Here is a 14,621-nt window from a genome sequence, read left to right as displayed (position 1 = left end):
TATTGGATGATTTTAGTCAAAAGCAAGCTTTGTACAAGAGCCCGCAGCATGCGCTTGGCTGTTTGTTCGCAGGGTGATGTTTTCTCTGCTCAGCTTTGCACAAGCTTCACCCTGCTGCAGCCACAGGCATCGCTCTCAGCCGGCGGATCTGCCCTGAGACAGATTAAATCAGATTACAGAGATTACAGCCACCTGTGTAAGCATCTATTTCATCAGTGCAGACGGGTTTCAGACTCAGGCAGATGGAAATAGCAGCGGTGATGCCCGTGGGCTGTGCAGCTCGGTGCTGCCAGCAGCACATCGCCGCGCTCGCAGCTCCGGGCTGGGTCGAGTGGGAAGGGTCGGGGTGGGCGATGCTTTGTGGGCATGCACAGGACTGAGCAATAAAGCTTTTGAACTGCACACGTTTAATGTATGTAGCTAAAATCATTAGAAAAACGTGCATTTTAATGGCATACAAGTTCCTGACTTGAGATAATACAATGGAAAGATTCCCATAGTTGTCCCTGCAAATACTCATTTATTAAATTAAAAGCTAAGAATTAAAAAGGTGATGAAGATACAAGTACCAAGCTAAACTCCTGACCTTATCACACTGCAATTGATCTTGTTTTGGGAAGAAACCTTTTGAAATCACAGGTCTCTGCGTAAGGGGTCATTGAAGGAAGGCAGAAATGCAGGGATGTGCCCCCAGGTCCAGGTCTCGCTCCGCTGCGGCGTGCCGGTGTGTGCCACGAGTCCTGCCCGCAGTTTGAAGGGGCTGAGCACCGCAGGAGTGCGGTAACAGGGAATTAGAAGCAGGCTCGAGCAGACTCACGGCCCTTCTTTAGAGGAAATAACAAATATGCTTTTACAGGAGGATAAACGGAGAATACTTGGCAATGGCTAGCCCCGGAGAAGCAGGCACGTTTGTGATTAGAGACCAGGAAAAGCTGCACGGCTTCAGCAAGATCTGATTACAGAGCGTGTTCTCCTTCTGCTGGTGCACAGCCCTAGCCTCCACAACACACATCAAACATGACTACTGCAGCCTCACGTCACAGAGCAGCCTCGCCGTGTGTTTGCACGGAGAGGGATAAACCTCAGGGGTTTCTCTGCTTCCCCTTCTCTTGCAGGATAACGGCCCCGTGCTGAACAAGCGGCCGATGCCCCACACCACGGCCGGGAGCCCGGTGGACAGCAAGCAGATGCTGAACCTGCAGTACAACAACCCCACCCGGCTCTACGCCAACAGCAGCGCCGACTCCGCTTTGCCAGCCCAGATGAGCGGGCTCCACATCGCTCCTTCCCAAAGGTAGGGCAAGCACGGTGCTCGTGCTCTGTACTAACTCCAGACCCCCAGCCCGGGGTCGGTGACAGGGGGTGTCACGAGCAGCACAGTCCTGTTTCTTCTAAATACACGGTCAAGACAAGATCTGCAGGTTTTGCCCTTGTGGTGGTCAGCACGGCTGGAATTGGTCACAGAGAAAATTAACCCAGAAAGCTGGGGTGCTCATAAATGTGCAATCTGTTCGGCGCAGCTGTCCAGGAGGCTGCAAAGTAAATAATGCTCATAGGAAGGACAAAGCTTTTGTATAGCCAAGAGCAGTTCGTGTGGGTAGTGGTAACTCAGAGACAGGCCGGGCTGTGAGGCTTTCACATGGCTTGTGCTGCCGATGATTTATGCTCCCACGGACTGGCAAAACTTTCTGCAGGGAAGTAAGGTCTGTATCAAGTGCAAGGGCAAAGAGAGTTTGTGTTCATCTCAGGAGCTGAGTGCCTGTACGAATTCATATTTCACCGACGCTGCAAGCCAGGTTATTCCCTGTGCTGCTCCAGGGAAGTTAATGAGTTTGGAAAGATGAGAACCGCACAGAAATGCTAAGAACAAAATCTGATGTGATCTGCGTGTGAGCCAAAGTCGGGAGATTAGCTCTGGCCGTGTCTGAGCAGAACTGGGGCAGAAGCGCGTTCCCGTTGGGTTTGTGCAGTCGGGCGCTGCCCTGGCCTCTTCTGCAGGAGAGGTTGGTTGGGGTCTGGTGGGCACGAGGGGAAGGCAGGTGGAGAAAAGGAGCCAGGTGGCACCAGAAAGGGTTCAGCTCTCTGATGGGCTTCAAGGCTCTTGCTGCTTTTATTGGTTCTGCAGTGACCTCGATGAGCTTGGCACTCAGAAAGGGAACTGGAGCCCTTTGTCGCAGGGCTTTTGTACCTCAGCCTCAGCACAGCATAAAAACACTTGAATTCATCTCTGCTTAAACATCTACCCAAGGTATTTTTTTATTTGAAATTATGTTTTTCATGGTTGGATGTACTGAAGAAGCCGGCACAATGGCTTAAACTGCAATTAGTGCAGCGTACCCCAGTCACGCCAGATGCAGGCAGCTTTGGGTGTAGGTGCTGAAGGCCAGCACTTATTTGGGAGGAAATCACGAGAATGTTTTTATATCCCATTCTCATGGAAGGCTGCTGTCCTCATCGGAGCTCCGGGTTTTCTGGCAGATGGATGTGCTGACTCCAAGTCAGCCACAGCGACACTGACCCAGAGAGGTGGCTGTGCGTAATCCTCCACGCGCTGTCACCCCCGTGCTGGCAGCAGAAACCTCTCCCTGTGCCCTGGTACGGGGGTGGCTGGATTCCCTTGGCCCTGCATAATGAATTAAATATGTTTTTTTATCCCGTTTTTTTTCAATGCATCTCACGGGTGGCAGAGCGATTCGCAGTGCTTGCAGCTGCCCTCTTTCCTGAAGGCATCTGGTAGCTGGTCCTGCCCCGGCTGCGTTGCTCAACAGGGAGCAAGCAGGAAACAAGTTTGTCCCCGTCTGTTCTCCTAGCACGGCTGTGCCTGCAGGCAGAGAGGCACGGGGGAAGAGAGGTGTTTCACAGCATCTGCCTGAAAGGGGATTAATCCAGGTACACCCCTGATTACCTGACGCTTGCTGTTTATATCTGACTTGAGTGTCCCTTTGTTTCCAAACAGCATCGACCCCGTAAAGTCTCTCCCACGGAACAGAAACGGGATTGATGTGGAGTCGGATGTCTACAAGATGCTTCAGGACTATGAGAAGCCCGTCTCGGAGCCGAAGCAGTCAGGATCCTTCCGATACTTGCAGGGCATGCTGGAGGCTGGGGAGAATGGTAAGGAGGTCTGCTGGAGGCTGGCATCACCCGGAGGGGCCCCAAAACCTCCCCAGTAGCAGCTGGGCTCTTGCCTTCATTCATTCCTCCTATGCCCTTTTTATGGCTCCCACGTCCACCAAGTTGCTGCTGCTGGCTTAACCCCATTCCTTTTCCCTTCCCAAGGTCCAGAAGCTTGGCAAGCCTCAAAGGACTGGTTGGCAGGAGCTGATGGGGCATTTTTGCAGAGTGACCGGCTGGGCTGCTCTGTTTTGCTGCGCGTGACTTGGAGCTAGGCTCTCTCATCAGCTTTCCAATCAGGATACCAAGTGCACGGGCAGAAGCTCGGGGCAGCATCTGGGCACTTGAGAAATGTTGTGGCTGAGCTGGGCATCACGGGGAAGGTCTGTGGATCTGCAAACGGCATCTACGTGGCAGTGGCTTTCCTGGAATTGTTTGTTTGGATGCAGTGGTGTAAAGGGGCTGAGTAAGATCAGCGATGGAGAACCCTGTGCCTTTTTAATAAACGGCATTTACACGGGGACGTGGATGGTCCTCAGCAGTGCAGGAATAGAGATCAGGAGCTTTTGGCTTACTTCTCAGCTCTGTCCCAGCTTCCTGTCTATATCATTAACTTGGGTAGTCGCCAGCTCTGACCACTCAGAATAAGATCCCCAAATGACACATTTCTGCCTCTTTTTATTCGCCTTTCAACCCTAAGTCCACTGAGGCTTTTGTGTTCAAGCCTTCAGGCTTCTCTTTACAGTCACTGGGGCTAAAATCTTCTTCTTGTTTCCTTCCAAGAGCCTCGGACTCTAATCATGTGAATCCAGGAACTTAGATTTTATGGGAAAATAACAACTACTGCAAATCTCATTACGAAGCTGCAAGAGTTAGGGAGCCAGGCTGCCGTGCTCCGGGGGCTCAGTGAATGAAATGGCAGAACGGTGTTTTGATGAGGAGATTATTGCTTCTTGCTTCCCAGGAAACACAACCACAGGTAGCTTCTGACCATCAGGAATTTCCACCAGTTTGGGTTTTCTGGGTGCCTGCGTGGCTGGGGTCACCCGTGGGGGCACCAGGAGGAAGAACCACGGCCGCAGGCTGGCAGGGAGCTCCCCGTGGGACAGGGACACGGCGCTGTGCTGCCTCCCCGCATCTCCACACCAGGAAGGAGCAAATAGGAAGCAGCTGAGATAATCCCAGGCAATAAAGCTGCTCCCCCTCTTCCTCCCATTCTTGTGCAGGGAGACGGAGCAGAACTGCAGCCTTGCTGGTTTGTTCGGTTTAATAAGGTTTTTATTTATTTGTTTGTTTTTGTTTGCTTTTTTTTTTTTTTAATGCTTCTCGGTTGTTGCTTTTTTTGGGAAAAAAAAGCAGCAATCTGCTGCAGTCACATCCTGGTGCTCTGCCAGCCTCTCTGATGGGCTTTCCAGCAGGCCCGGGGCTGTGCAGCCCCACGGTGCCTCGGCTGTCGCAGCGCTTTCGGTGTTTCGTAAGGGTTACCAACAAGGTGCACCTCAGTGAGGAGCACCTCTCTTGGCAGAAAGCTCTGCGATGTTTCAGCAAAGCTGAAATCACTGGGAGTGTTTGTGCTAGGTTGTTTTACAGCTTCCACCCTGTTCCATTTCCCTTAAGCCTACGCATGTCACAAAAATACCCAGTTTGGCCCAGGGCTGCTGCGTGTTGTCCTTTTAAAGTCAGGCTCTCCCCTGCTGTGCAGCTGGGTACCTCGGAGAAGGGGCTGGTTTATATGGGAAGCATTTCTACTGGAAGCTCTGTCTTCTCCAGCATTCCCAGCCCTGTCCTGGTACTGGGAGCACTGGTGTGCAGTGGTGTGCCGGATGGGAGGAGCAGGCCCTGCTGCTGGCAGTGCCCTTTGGACCACGACGTGTAAACCTGGGCAGCATCAGGAATCCACCCGCAGTGAGGCACTGATTGCAGATACGGAGAAGTCTCCTTAAAAAGTGCAGAGCCGTAGTGGGCACTTTGGGGCAAAATCCAAGCACAAATTTCCAAAAAATTTGCAGCAGGTACAGGTGCCTCAACCACAAAGCAGCTGTGCCCATGCCAAAACCTCACAGAGCTCAGTGGGGTCTAAGCACACCTTTAAGGGTTGCAGTTTGCTTCATTCCTTCCTTTCCTGTAGTTGGACCTCTGTGAAAGGAGACCTCATGCCCCAGAAAACCTCATTTTCTATCAGAAGGTTTTATTTTAGATTAGATTATTTTAGATTAAAGTAAACGAGCCTTCTAGGAAGAAAAATGCACGCAGTTGTGGTCGTTTGTTTCAATTTCCCTAGTTCTCCAGAAGACTTTCATCTTCGTCTCCTTGGCGGTGGTGGATTCAGCAGGTGCGCCCAAATGTTTGTGGGCTGGAATCGATTCTTCCTGGAGCTTTTTGGAGCTTTTTGCAATTTGTCTTTCTTTCCTGACTCACTAAACAGCACTGCAGCCAGATTCCTCTCTCATCTCCAGCAGACTGCGTTGCCTTTTGGCAATGTAGAGGTATTGAGGTGGTGCTGTGGCAGTACGAGGGGAGAGGAGCAAAGATTTCTACTGCCATCCACACACCGTGAGGATGAGCAGAAGATGAGCAGAGGGTCCATGTGCTGTCCTGCGGGCACCTGTGAATGCTGTGTGACTTTTAAAGGGAGTTGGTCTCGCTCTTTACTCTGTAGTTCCTTACAAGCAGGTTGTGACAGGCAGCGTGTGTGTTCTCCTGGGAAAAATAACTAAAGAACTCGTCTGGCTCCTTAATGAAAATTTAAAAAAAAACAGCTCTCAGAGGACAAGTTTTCAGTCTGTGTCTGTCTCAAACTCTTGGCAGGTGAAAAACTCGACAGACTGAGCAACCCTCGGAACGTCAAGCCTGCGGTGCCGAAGCTCGGCGGTGCCATGTCTGGAATGCAGATGCTCCCCGAGTGCACGAGATGCGGGAACGGGATCGTGTAAGTGCCGCACAGGGACGTGGCTGGGTCGTTTCCCACCAGAAATGCAAGTTGGAGGCTACAACAGAGTCCCTGAATCCCTTGGTGGTGGTCGGTTTGTTGGTTTTTGGGGGTGTCTGTTTGTTTTGCTAACCATGTCTGAAGCTGGGGTTGAGGTAGACAGCTTGGCTTGCCCATTTTAAAGGAATCCTGCAGCAAAATTTGGGTAATTCACTGAAGGGTTTGTGCCCTGCTTGTCACAGTAACTGCCCAGCAGCCGTGTGTGGCACCGAAGGCACTCTCAGTTGTTTGATGCCTAATTGAGGGAGAAATGCCACGAGGGTCAAGTGTAAGAGGCCTGTAATTATTTGTGTTTGTTTGTTGAGGAATTGCTCTCAGGGGATGTACACTGGGTCATGTTTCAGGGAATAGAGGTGCTCTTCTGCTTCTCCCTGTTGTAATTCGTGCTCTGCTCGAGCTGGGCTTGGTGGTGCTGGGTTCTGCAGATGCCTGGCACGGCAAGGGGACAAGTGATGGGGAAGGAGCAGGGGGTCGGAGAGGCCCCCGGTGCTGCTCATGTCCCCGTGCCCCTCTCGGTCTGACCCACGCTCTCCCCATCTCCCCAGGGGAACCATCGTCAAAGCTCGGGACAAGCTCTACCACCCCGAGTGCTTCATGTGCGACGACTGCGGCCTCAACCTGAAGCAGAGGGGGTATTTCTTCATCGAGGAGCAGCTCTACTGCGAGACGCACGCCAAGGAAAGAGTTAAGCCCCCCGAGGGCTATGACGTGGTGGCTGTTTATCCGAACGCTAAAGTGGAACTTGTCTAAATCCCGCTCTGCTCCGCAGAGGTCAGACGGCGCCCGCCCACCCACATGCACGCCGCCGGCTTCGCAATGTGGCTGTAATCAACCCCGATTACTAAAGCCCGAGTAAAATGCCTTCTCGTAGATAAAACCGTTTACACTTGGGATCTCGAGGGGATGGTGTTGAAAGCGTATGAACAGGTTTTTCCCTTCTCTTTGACACTCTGCTTTTTTGGGTTGCTGTGCCGGGTTATTAGTCTGTGCCATAACCTTATCCCAGATCTGCATAAATATTGATTCATTCCCTAGGGTTTTTTTTTCCTATAAAACTACTATACCTCCCCCCCATCCGAAAAAGCAAGGAAGAAGTTTTAAAAGCTCGAAGAACATAAGGCACTTTACCAAAAGAAGCTGATTCCTCTGCCGTGACTTCAGCCTCCTGCCCACGGATGACTGCTCTGTGCCCCCCCTGCACCGGGCATCCCACACGGCTTTCCCTGCTCCCAGCCCTGCTGTTCTGTGACCTGGCCGCCTCGCAGCACGTGTAGGGGATGCTGAGGACGGGGTGCTGAGGACGGGGTGCTGAGGCAGGATGCGGAGCCCACCTGGCTGCCCCCACGCTGCTCCTCCTGCCTGAATTCCCGGCCCCTTTGCTTCCGTCCTCCCGACTCCGACCCAGCTTCGGTTACGCTTCTGTGGTCCTCCCCATCTGGCTCTGCTCTGACCTCACAGCTGGGGAGAGGGAAACAAAATCCCCCCCGGGCACTTCGGAGGTAACGTGAGAGCTCTTTGAGCCCACCGTGAGGCCCCAGGCCTGGAGCGAGCCGATGCAAATCCATGCCCATGCCCTGAGACTGTGCTTTTAGCCAGGTTTCTCTTGGCCTTTATTTTATGGGGGAAAAAATAGAGGATCTTGGGATGTTGCTTTGTTGGAGGAATGTTTTTTATGTTAGTGTTTAGAGGAGAGAGGTGTGGTTTAGACACCCTGCTGTTAGACGCCACCACGATGATGGTGGAAGCCGTGTGGGTGGTACCATGAGGCCCTTTCTGAAACACGTTTCTGCGCTTTATAAATGAGAAAGTGCCTTCTGTACAGGCAAACCTTTCATTTCTGTGTCACTATTTCCCCATGTAACGGATCAGCGGGGTTTGGTCAGGGCGTTACAGGGCCAGGAGGAGACCAGGCACTGCGGTGCCTCGCGGGGCTTCCAGCAGCTCCTGCGGGCACCGGGCTTTGGCCTCAGGACTGCTCCTGTCTGAGGGCTGTGAAAGCAGAAGGCAGCGTGGTCGAGGCAAAAGCAGGACACAGCAGCACTGGTACTCCAAAGGCTGCCGGGCTGCCTTGCAGCAGGGGGGTGCTGCTCCCCCAGCAAGCTTCCCACCCCCAAACACTGCCTCTTGCAGCCGGAGGGATGCCAGCAGCAGGACACCCACCCCCAGCTCCTTTTCCATCAGCATTTTCATTATCGAAGTGCAAGGAACGCACGGCAATTTTACCACACAGCTGAGCCTTGTTTTCCTTGTACTTGCACAGCCTGGCTCGGTAGGTTGGACCAGCTGAACGGGAACACTCGGGACAGCTGTGAGCGATTAGGAGACTAACACTAAGCAGGTATGAAGTGTTATTGCCCCTTGTCTGCAGGCCTCTGCTTGGAGCTCATTAGTTCGCGATCAGCAGCAGTGTTTGTTCTGATTTCCCTCATTAACCTGGTGTGTTATGGGCCGGCAGCGGTGCTTTGGAGGTGGTGCTGCACCCTCTGTAGCAATGGGCCCGTTCTGGGGCTGCACCACAAATACTGCCCGCAGGTCACTGCTGCTCCCTTCACTGCTCTGCTTGGAAGATCATGCTCCTCCCAAACCCAGGGCCAGAAATCCCCCCGGGGCTCTCCCACGGTGCCACAGCGGGAATTGCACACCGGCCGTGTTTCATCCCTGGCACCTTTTGTCCCTGCTCAGTGCCATCTGTGGCTGGTTTCTCACCCCACAGGTGCCAGCCGTGCTGCAGCTCCAGCACAGGGAACACCTTAAAAATTGACGAGCTGGTTCAGCACCCGTGGGCTCTGAGCACAGAAACGATGTGGAGAGAGCAGACCCAGGCTTTGCCTGCGCCTTTCTTTCAATTTGGAAATGCATTCCCCCGAATCAATTTTTCCACACACACTCGTGATACTCTTTCCTATGAGTTACCAGCTGGTGTGACCCCCCTGAGGAGCTCAGAGCCCCCTCGAACAGCGATGCCCTGGGGCAGGTTGGTTTCTGGCTCCGTGCTCTAACAGATGCCTGAAGGCAGCGACGGCTCCGCCTCGCCCCTCTCACAACAAGGGCCAGCTGCACAAGCCTTACCTGTTAATTCTATTTAACTCTGTAAAACGTTTGTATGAGATACAAAATAAAGTTGTATTGTTGGTTTTATGCCTCGCTTTAATTGCTTTCGCTTTGATCCATTCCTCGGGTTTCTCCCTCAGCAGCACACGTGCGTGGCAGAGGCCCTCGGTGTCTGGATAAGGTGGGTGCTGGACAGACATTTAGACAGCTCCTGGTACCTTTTGTCTGGGGGGAAATTCTGCTGGTGAGTCCCAGCAGCATTGTTTCCCTTGTAGCAGCACTGCTTGGGATGCATGGAGGGAATAGCCTTGCTGCTCCCCTCTTAAAAGGGACTTGAATTTCACCTGAGTTTAAAGGCAGGGTGTTTTTTCTAATTCTTCATGAAAAGGCCTTCCAGCCCGTTTCTGTTTCAGGCAGTAACGTGGGCCGTGCAGCTGTTGCATGCCAGCCCCTACCGCTTGCAGCCTGCTTCCCCAAGCATGGCAGAAAGAGGATTTTCTTACCCCAAATCCACAGGTTTCCACTCCATAAGCCTTAATAAAACACAAGCCCTGGGACAGAGAGCTGCACCTCTCACCTCTCTAGCAACTCAGAGTCTTACCTGAGGTCTGCTGTGTGGTTTTGGGGGTGCTGATTTTGTGGTCTTTTTTTTTGTTGTTGTTCTCTTTTTCTTTTATTTATTTATTTATTTTTAATCATGAGTCTTTCCTGCCCTTCTGCTCCCATTCTGCTTCCCATCAGGGTGTGGAGCTGGGCAGGGTGAGAGTGTCCCTGCCCTGCAAACACCCATGGGTGCCCTCTCCTTGGCACCGATGTAACACAGCTCACCAGGTCTCTGCATGTTTGCATCCAGAAAGCCAGAAATGTCACAGAAATGTTGGTTCCCATGCAAAAAATACTCACTTTGTCTTTATTTCTGAGGCTTTCCAACTGGAATGGGGGCGGATGGCCCCTGTGCTGCTCGGGTGCCAGGGCAGGAGCTGGCACTGCCGGTGCTGCATTTGCCAGCAGGATCACAGCAATCATTCCCATGTCAGGAGCACTGGCTCGAGGGGCAGGCTCGCTAATCGCCGTTAATTTGGCACAAACAGGAGGGAGAACAGCAGCAAAGGCCATGGGAGAGACTGTTTGGAAGAGACATTCCCAGACACTTTTTTTTTTTTCACGGGAGCTGGGGGGAGCATCTTGGCATTTCCAAGCAGCCGAACAAAACGTCCAGCGACTGAATTAAACATCATGAGTTCATCCAGCGCTTCCTGCACGCGTGTGTAATTAAGGAATTAAGGACTCAACAGGGCTGCTCTAACACTTCAGGTGAGCACTGAGAGGGTGAGGATAGGCTCGCTGGGGTTTAGCAACCGTATAATAGAGGGATGTTTGCCTACGTAGCTAAATCTTGATAGGCCTGCTTTGAATAGCTGATTAGTATTCAATTCACTGGTACGTGGGAAAGTGGGAAGCAATGCGAGTTATTTGCCTCCAACAGATAGGGAATCTAAAGGGTTTTATTTGGAAAGCATTAATGTATGGAAATTGTTGTCTGAATGTGCCTTAAATATTTTAAAACACAGAGCCTCTGAGGATCTGCCTGTGGTACAAACTCTCCGGGCCTCCATTTTCATACAGTTTGGGTGTGCAACCCCGGATCTAATTAGTGCACATATTCAAATAATTAACATGCTGACGACTCTCCCTCCAGTCTGTGGTTTTTGGTTCCCCCTCAAACACAGACGTGGGGTGCCAGGCTTGGTGCGCTGCTTGCACCAGGACCCCTGCTCCCAGCCCAGCGCCCCGTGCCAGGCGCCTCCCCAGGCTCCTCCATGCTTTGTAAAAAGCTTTTTGCTGCTAAGATCAAACGTGGTGAAGGGCACCATCTATTAACTAAATGAGGTGGGAACGGAGCCAAATTGGTTCAAGTTCTAATTGTTTAACTTTTTCCATGTCTCATCACTGAAGTTTCCTACTTAGCCCGCATTATTTCCACCACCACACCCCCCCTTTTTTTTTTTTTCTGCTGCTTTTGTTTGGAGTTGTTTAACTTTGCCTTTGTTACTGGATGGCTGCCCCAGGGACCTTAAAAAAATATCTCAGCTGTTCCATTTGTGTTGGGATAAAAGTCCTTGTGCCGTAGGAGGGGAGGTAATGGGAAAGAGGATTGCTGGAAAAAATGTTCCCTCTCCTCCCTTTCTCATGTGTGTAAGGGGCTATTTTAATTACTTTTTGGGGAAAAAACATCTTCCTCACACATATAATAAAACAGACAAAACTGCTCCTGACCGTACGGGAACTTATCTGCAAGCTTGTTTTGCCTCTCAGTTTCTCCCAGGGAAAGCACAGGCTCACAGGGACACCCACAGCGCTCCCCAAACCCAGGAGCAGCTTCTCCCAGCAGGACATTTAAATATTCCGGATTTTTATGCAGTCCTGGAGCAACTCTTCATGCGGGGAGAGCTGATGGGGAGGGCCTGAGTTGAGCCAGCGCTGCTGCTTGGGGCTCTTCATTTCCACGGGGTCGCTGTGGCTGCGCAGAGGTGGTGCTCAGGCACGCTTCAGGCTTTTCATTTTTTTTAATGAGAACATTTATTTTTTTTTGCAAGGAAGCACCCCAGCTCTTCAGTCCCAGAGCCCAGGGGTGCGGGGAGGCTGGCGGTGGGTGCCTGTCCCCCCCGCAGCATCAGGGGGGCACCAAGTTCCGGGCTGGACAGAGCGGGCTGGGGGGGGGACCCCGGGGGCGAGCCGGTCCCTGCCCCTGTCCCCGGGCAGCAGCAGCCACCTGCGCCCCCCTTGGGGGTGTGGAGGGGATGGAGATCCCCGGCAGGGAGTCCTGGGGTGTTCCCCGACCGTGGGGGAAAAGGGGGGTGCAGGGGGTGCGGGGTGCAGGGAGGGCAGCGCAGCCTGGTGCAGCGCAGCCCCGCCGTGCGCTGCGCCTGCCTCCGGCACCACCTAGTGCTGAAAGGCGGGATGTCCCGCAATTCCGGGCAGGATAGGAAAAAAAATACCGTGCTCTGAGGATTTAAAGCCTTGGGTGAGCGGTCCCTGGGTCAGAAGATCACAGTGAACCAGGAGGACAGCTCTTCTAGGAGGTAACCGGGCGAGGGCTGCTCCCGGAGGAGCAGCTGGAGGCTGCGCTGCTGCCTTTCACCTGGTCGAGTGATGGTGCACAGGTGAAAGTGCTTCATTTCTTAGTAGGAGGTGGGTAAGTTTGGGGAAAGCTGCTTCCACTTGAGCAGGTGCATTTTGGGGGCTTTCCCAGCCTCAAAGCCGTTCTGCAGGCAGGCATGCACCCCGGCTCCATCTGTGTATGTGATGCCTGCCACAAGTGTGCTTACCTGAAAAATAATCCTGCTGAGTGCCTGCCTGCCCAGCCCTCCTCAGGAGGATAAAAAGTTCATGCATCACTGCCAGGAACTGAGAAGGGATGGCCATGACTGCCTGTAAAAGCTGCACATCCTGTAAATGGGTATGGCTGCGAGGAAGCGTTGCAGCGGGCAATCCTCAGCGGTGCTCCCCAGGAGCGAATGCAGTCACGTCTGCTGGCAGAGCAGCCGGTTTGAAATGGGGCAGGAGCTCAAAGGAGCCAAAAAACATTTTGTCCCAGATGCCATCAGCCCAGTGGGATGGTCACTGGCTCCAGCCACCCCGGTGCAGGCAGCAGCAGGCACAGGGGGCAGGCTTTGGGCAGAGCGCTGGGCACGTCGCCCTGCTACGGGCACTGCTCAGAGCCAGCCAACGCCCTTAGAGAACGGATTTTGCTTTGCCCTGTTGATAAGCAAGCTTTTGCATGATCCAAGTGTTATGCAAACAGTATGGAATTACATAGCTCTGATTTATCATGTGTTTTCTTAATTTGCAGCTCTTGAGATGGCTGCTGGGAGTGTGCCACGAGGGTGCCACGAGGCTGAGGGTCCTTCCCCAAGCAGAAGGGGGAGAGTGGAGCTGCACGGGCAGTGACCACTCCAACCCAGAGCAGAGCAGGAGCTCACATAATCTCCATGCCTGGATAGAACCATCCCTGAAGCAGGCTTTCCAATCCGGGGAGCACCCAGCAAAGGCCGGCAGGAGAGCAGCAACACTCTGGGCTGTGGTGCTCATGTGCAGGATCTGGCGGGGCCGTGGCAGAGCTGGCAAGGACAGCAGGTGGTTCTCTGGCTACCAATCTGCGTGTCTTCACCAAATAAGAGAAAGCCCAATGGTGCTTTCATGTTGAACATATGAAATTTATAATACGTTAAGGACTCGTCTGTAAAACAGATAAACACGTGTGTGTTACACGTTACCACTTTTGATACACTAAATCTGCACTCCATCCACAGCTATTTATGAGCGCTGCAAAGGATTCCTCTGTAGACAATTGCTGCTGACTAATTGCACTAACACTAAGGATTAAGACAAGACATTCCCAACTCCTTATTTCCCCATGGGGCTGCACACACGTTGCCTGTCTGTCCGTGGTCCTTGTGCTGTCCCAGGCAGGGCAGGGCAGCCCCCGCTGCAGGCTGCAAGCCCCCCATCCCCCTGCCAGCCCCGTTCCACTCTTATCACCAGGGCCAGCTTTGGCTCAGGCTTGGCGTGGAGACGTCCCCCCCTGCCCCTCTCCAGGCGGGCGGTGTCTGAGCCCTCCCCATCTGCTGCACCACATCAGCCCCTCGCTTATCCCGCTCAGCAGCGGGCTCTGCCTGGCCCGGATAAATGCTGCCGTCTGCTCCTCCTCCCCAGGCACTGCTGCAGAGGTGGCTCTGTGGCACAGCGCCCGCTGATTTGGCTGTGCCTCCACCTTCCCCAATGCCCACGTAAGGCTCTGATCACTGCTGGGGAGATGTTTCCCTGTCTACTTTTGCCTGCTGATGGCACAGGTGAGCTTGGCCCTGCGAGGCCAAACCGGCTGCTCCCCAGCAAGCACCCTGCGGAGAGCTCCGCTGTGTCCTCCTCCAAGTGACTCACCAGAGATCTCTCCTGTGCCTGGGGTGCACCTTTTGATAAAAAAAGACAGCAAAAGCTCAGCCAGCTGAGCACAGGCTGTGCCCACACACCCGTGTGTCCCACACAGCAGCCTGTGCTCCCCTGAACGAACACTGGAAATGGGAGCTGTTTGCTTTTGCTCTCTTCCCTCACCCTCTTATCATGCCTCCTTTCCCCTCCTGTCTGGTCATTACGGCCAGGGCAGGAGCTGCCACATGTGCTCCACACTGTGCCAACATCAGCAAAGGGACCAGCCCCGTCCTGGGACTCACAGGACTGCCACACAACAGCGCATTGACATTTGTGGGGTTCCTCCGAGAAGGCTTTGGCAGCCCACAGCAGTGTCACAAGCATCAGGGGAGCACAGCCCAAAGCAGCATTATGAAACAAGCCGAGCGCTGTGCGTATTTCAAACAGCGCCGTGGCTCCGAGTGCCCCTGGAGCCATGGCCGGGGCTGGCAGTGCCGCTCAGATTTCCGAAATGGCTTCGCCAGTTATCCATGTATCT

General features: G+C 53.3%; 1 protein-coding gene and 1 long non-coding RNA gene across 3 annotated transcripts in view; both read left to right on the top strand.

The window, feature by feature from the left end:
* PDLIM4 (PDZ and LIM domain 4) overlaps window positions 1-9,241 on the top strand; it is a 41,850-nt gene extending 32,609 nt beyond the window's left edge. For both annotated transcript variants that reach the window (XM_084535846.1, XM_084535847.1), the window contains exons 4-7: window positions 1,116-1,294; window positions 2,957-3,114; window positions 5,923-6,043; window positions 6,649-9,241. In XM_084535846.1, the coding sequence (XP_084391972.1) occupies window positions 1,116-1,294; window positions 2,957-3,114; window positions 5,923-6,043; window positions 6,649-6,853 (663 nt within the window). In that variant the 3' untranslated portion in view covers window positions 6,854-9,241. The remainder of the gene's footprint in view (window positions 1-1,115; window positions 1,295-2,956; window positions 3,115-5,922; window positions 6,044-6,648) is intronic.
* Window positions 9,242-12,404: 3,163 nt separating this feature from the next.
* Window positions 12,405-13,160, top strand: LOC311444587. The gene is made up of 2 exons (XR_014697970.1): window positions 12,405-12,614; window positions 13,008-13,160. It is a non-coding gene; the product is annotated as an uncharacterized lncRNA (long non-coding RNA).
* Window positions 13,161-14,621: the final 1,461 nt, after the last annotated feature.

The sequence above is a fragment of the Aythya ferina genome (genome assembly GCF_964211825.1).
Source record: "Aythya ferina genome assembly, chromosome: 14".
NCBI classification, from domain to species: domain Eukaryota; kingdom Metazoa; phylum Chordata; class Aves; order Anseriformes; family Anatidae; genus Aythya; species Aythya ferina.
Note: the sequence above shows the minus strand (reverse complement) of the source record. Positions and strands in the feature narration are given on the sequence as shown.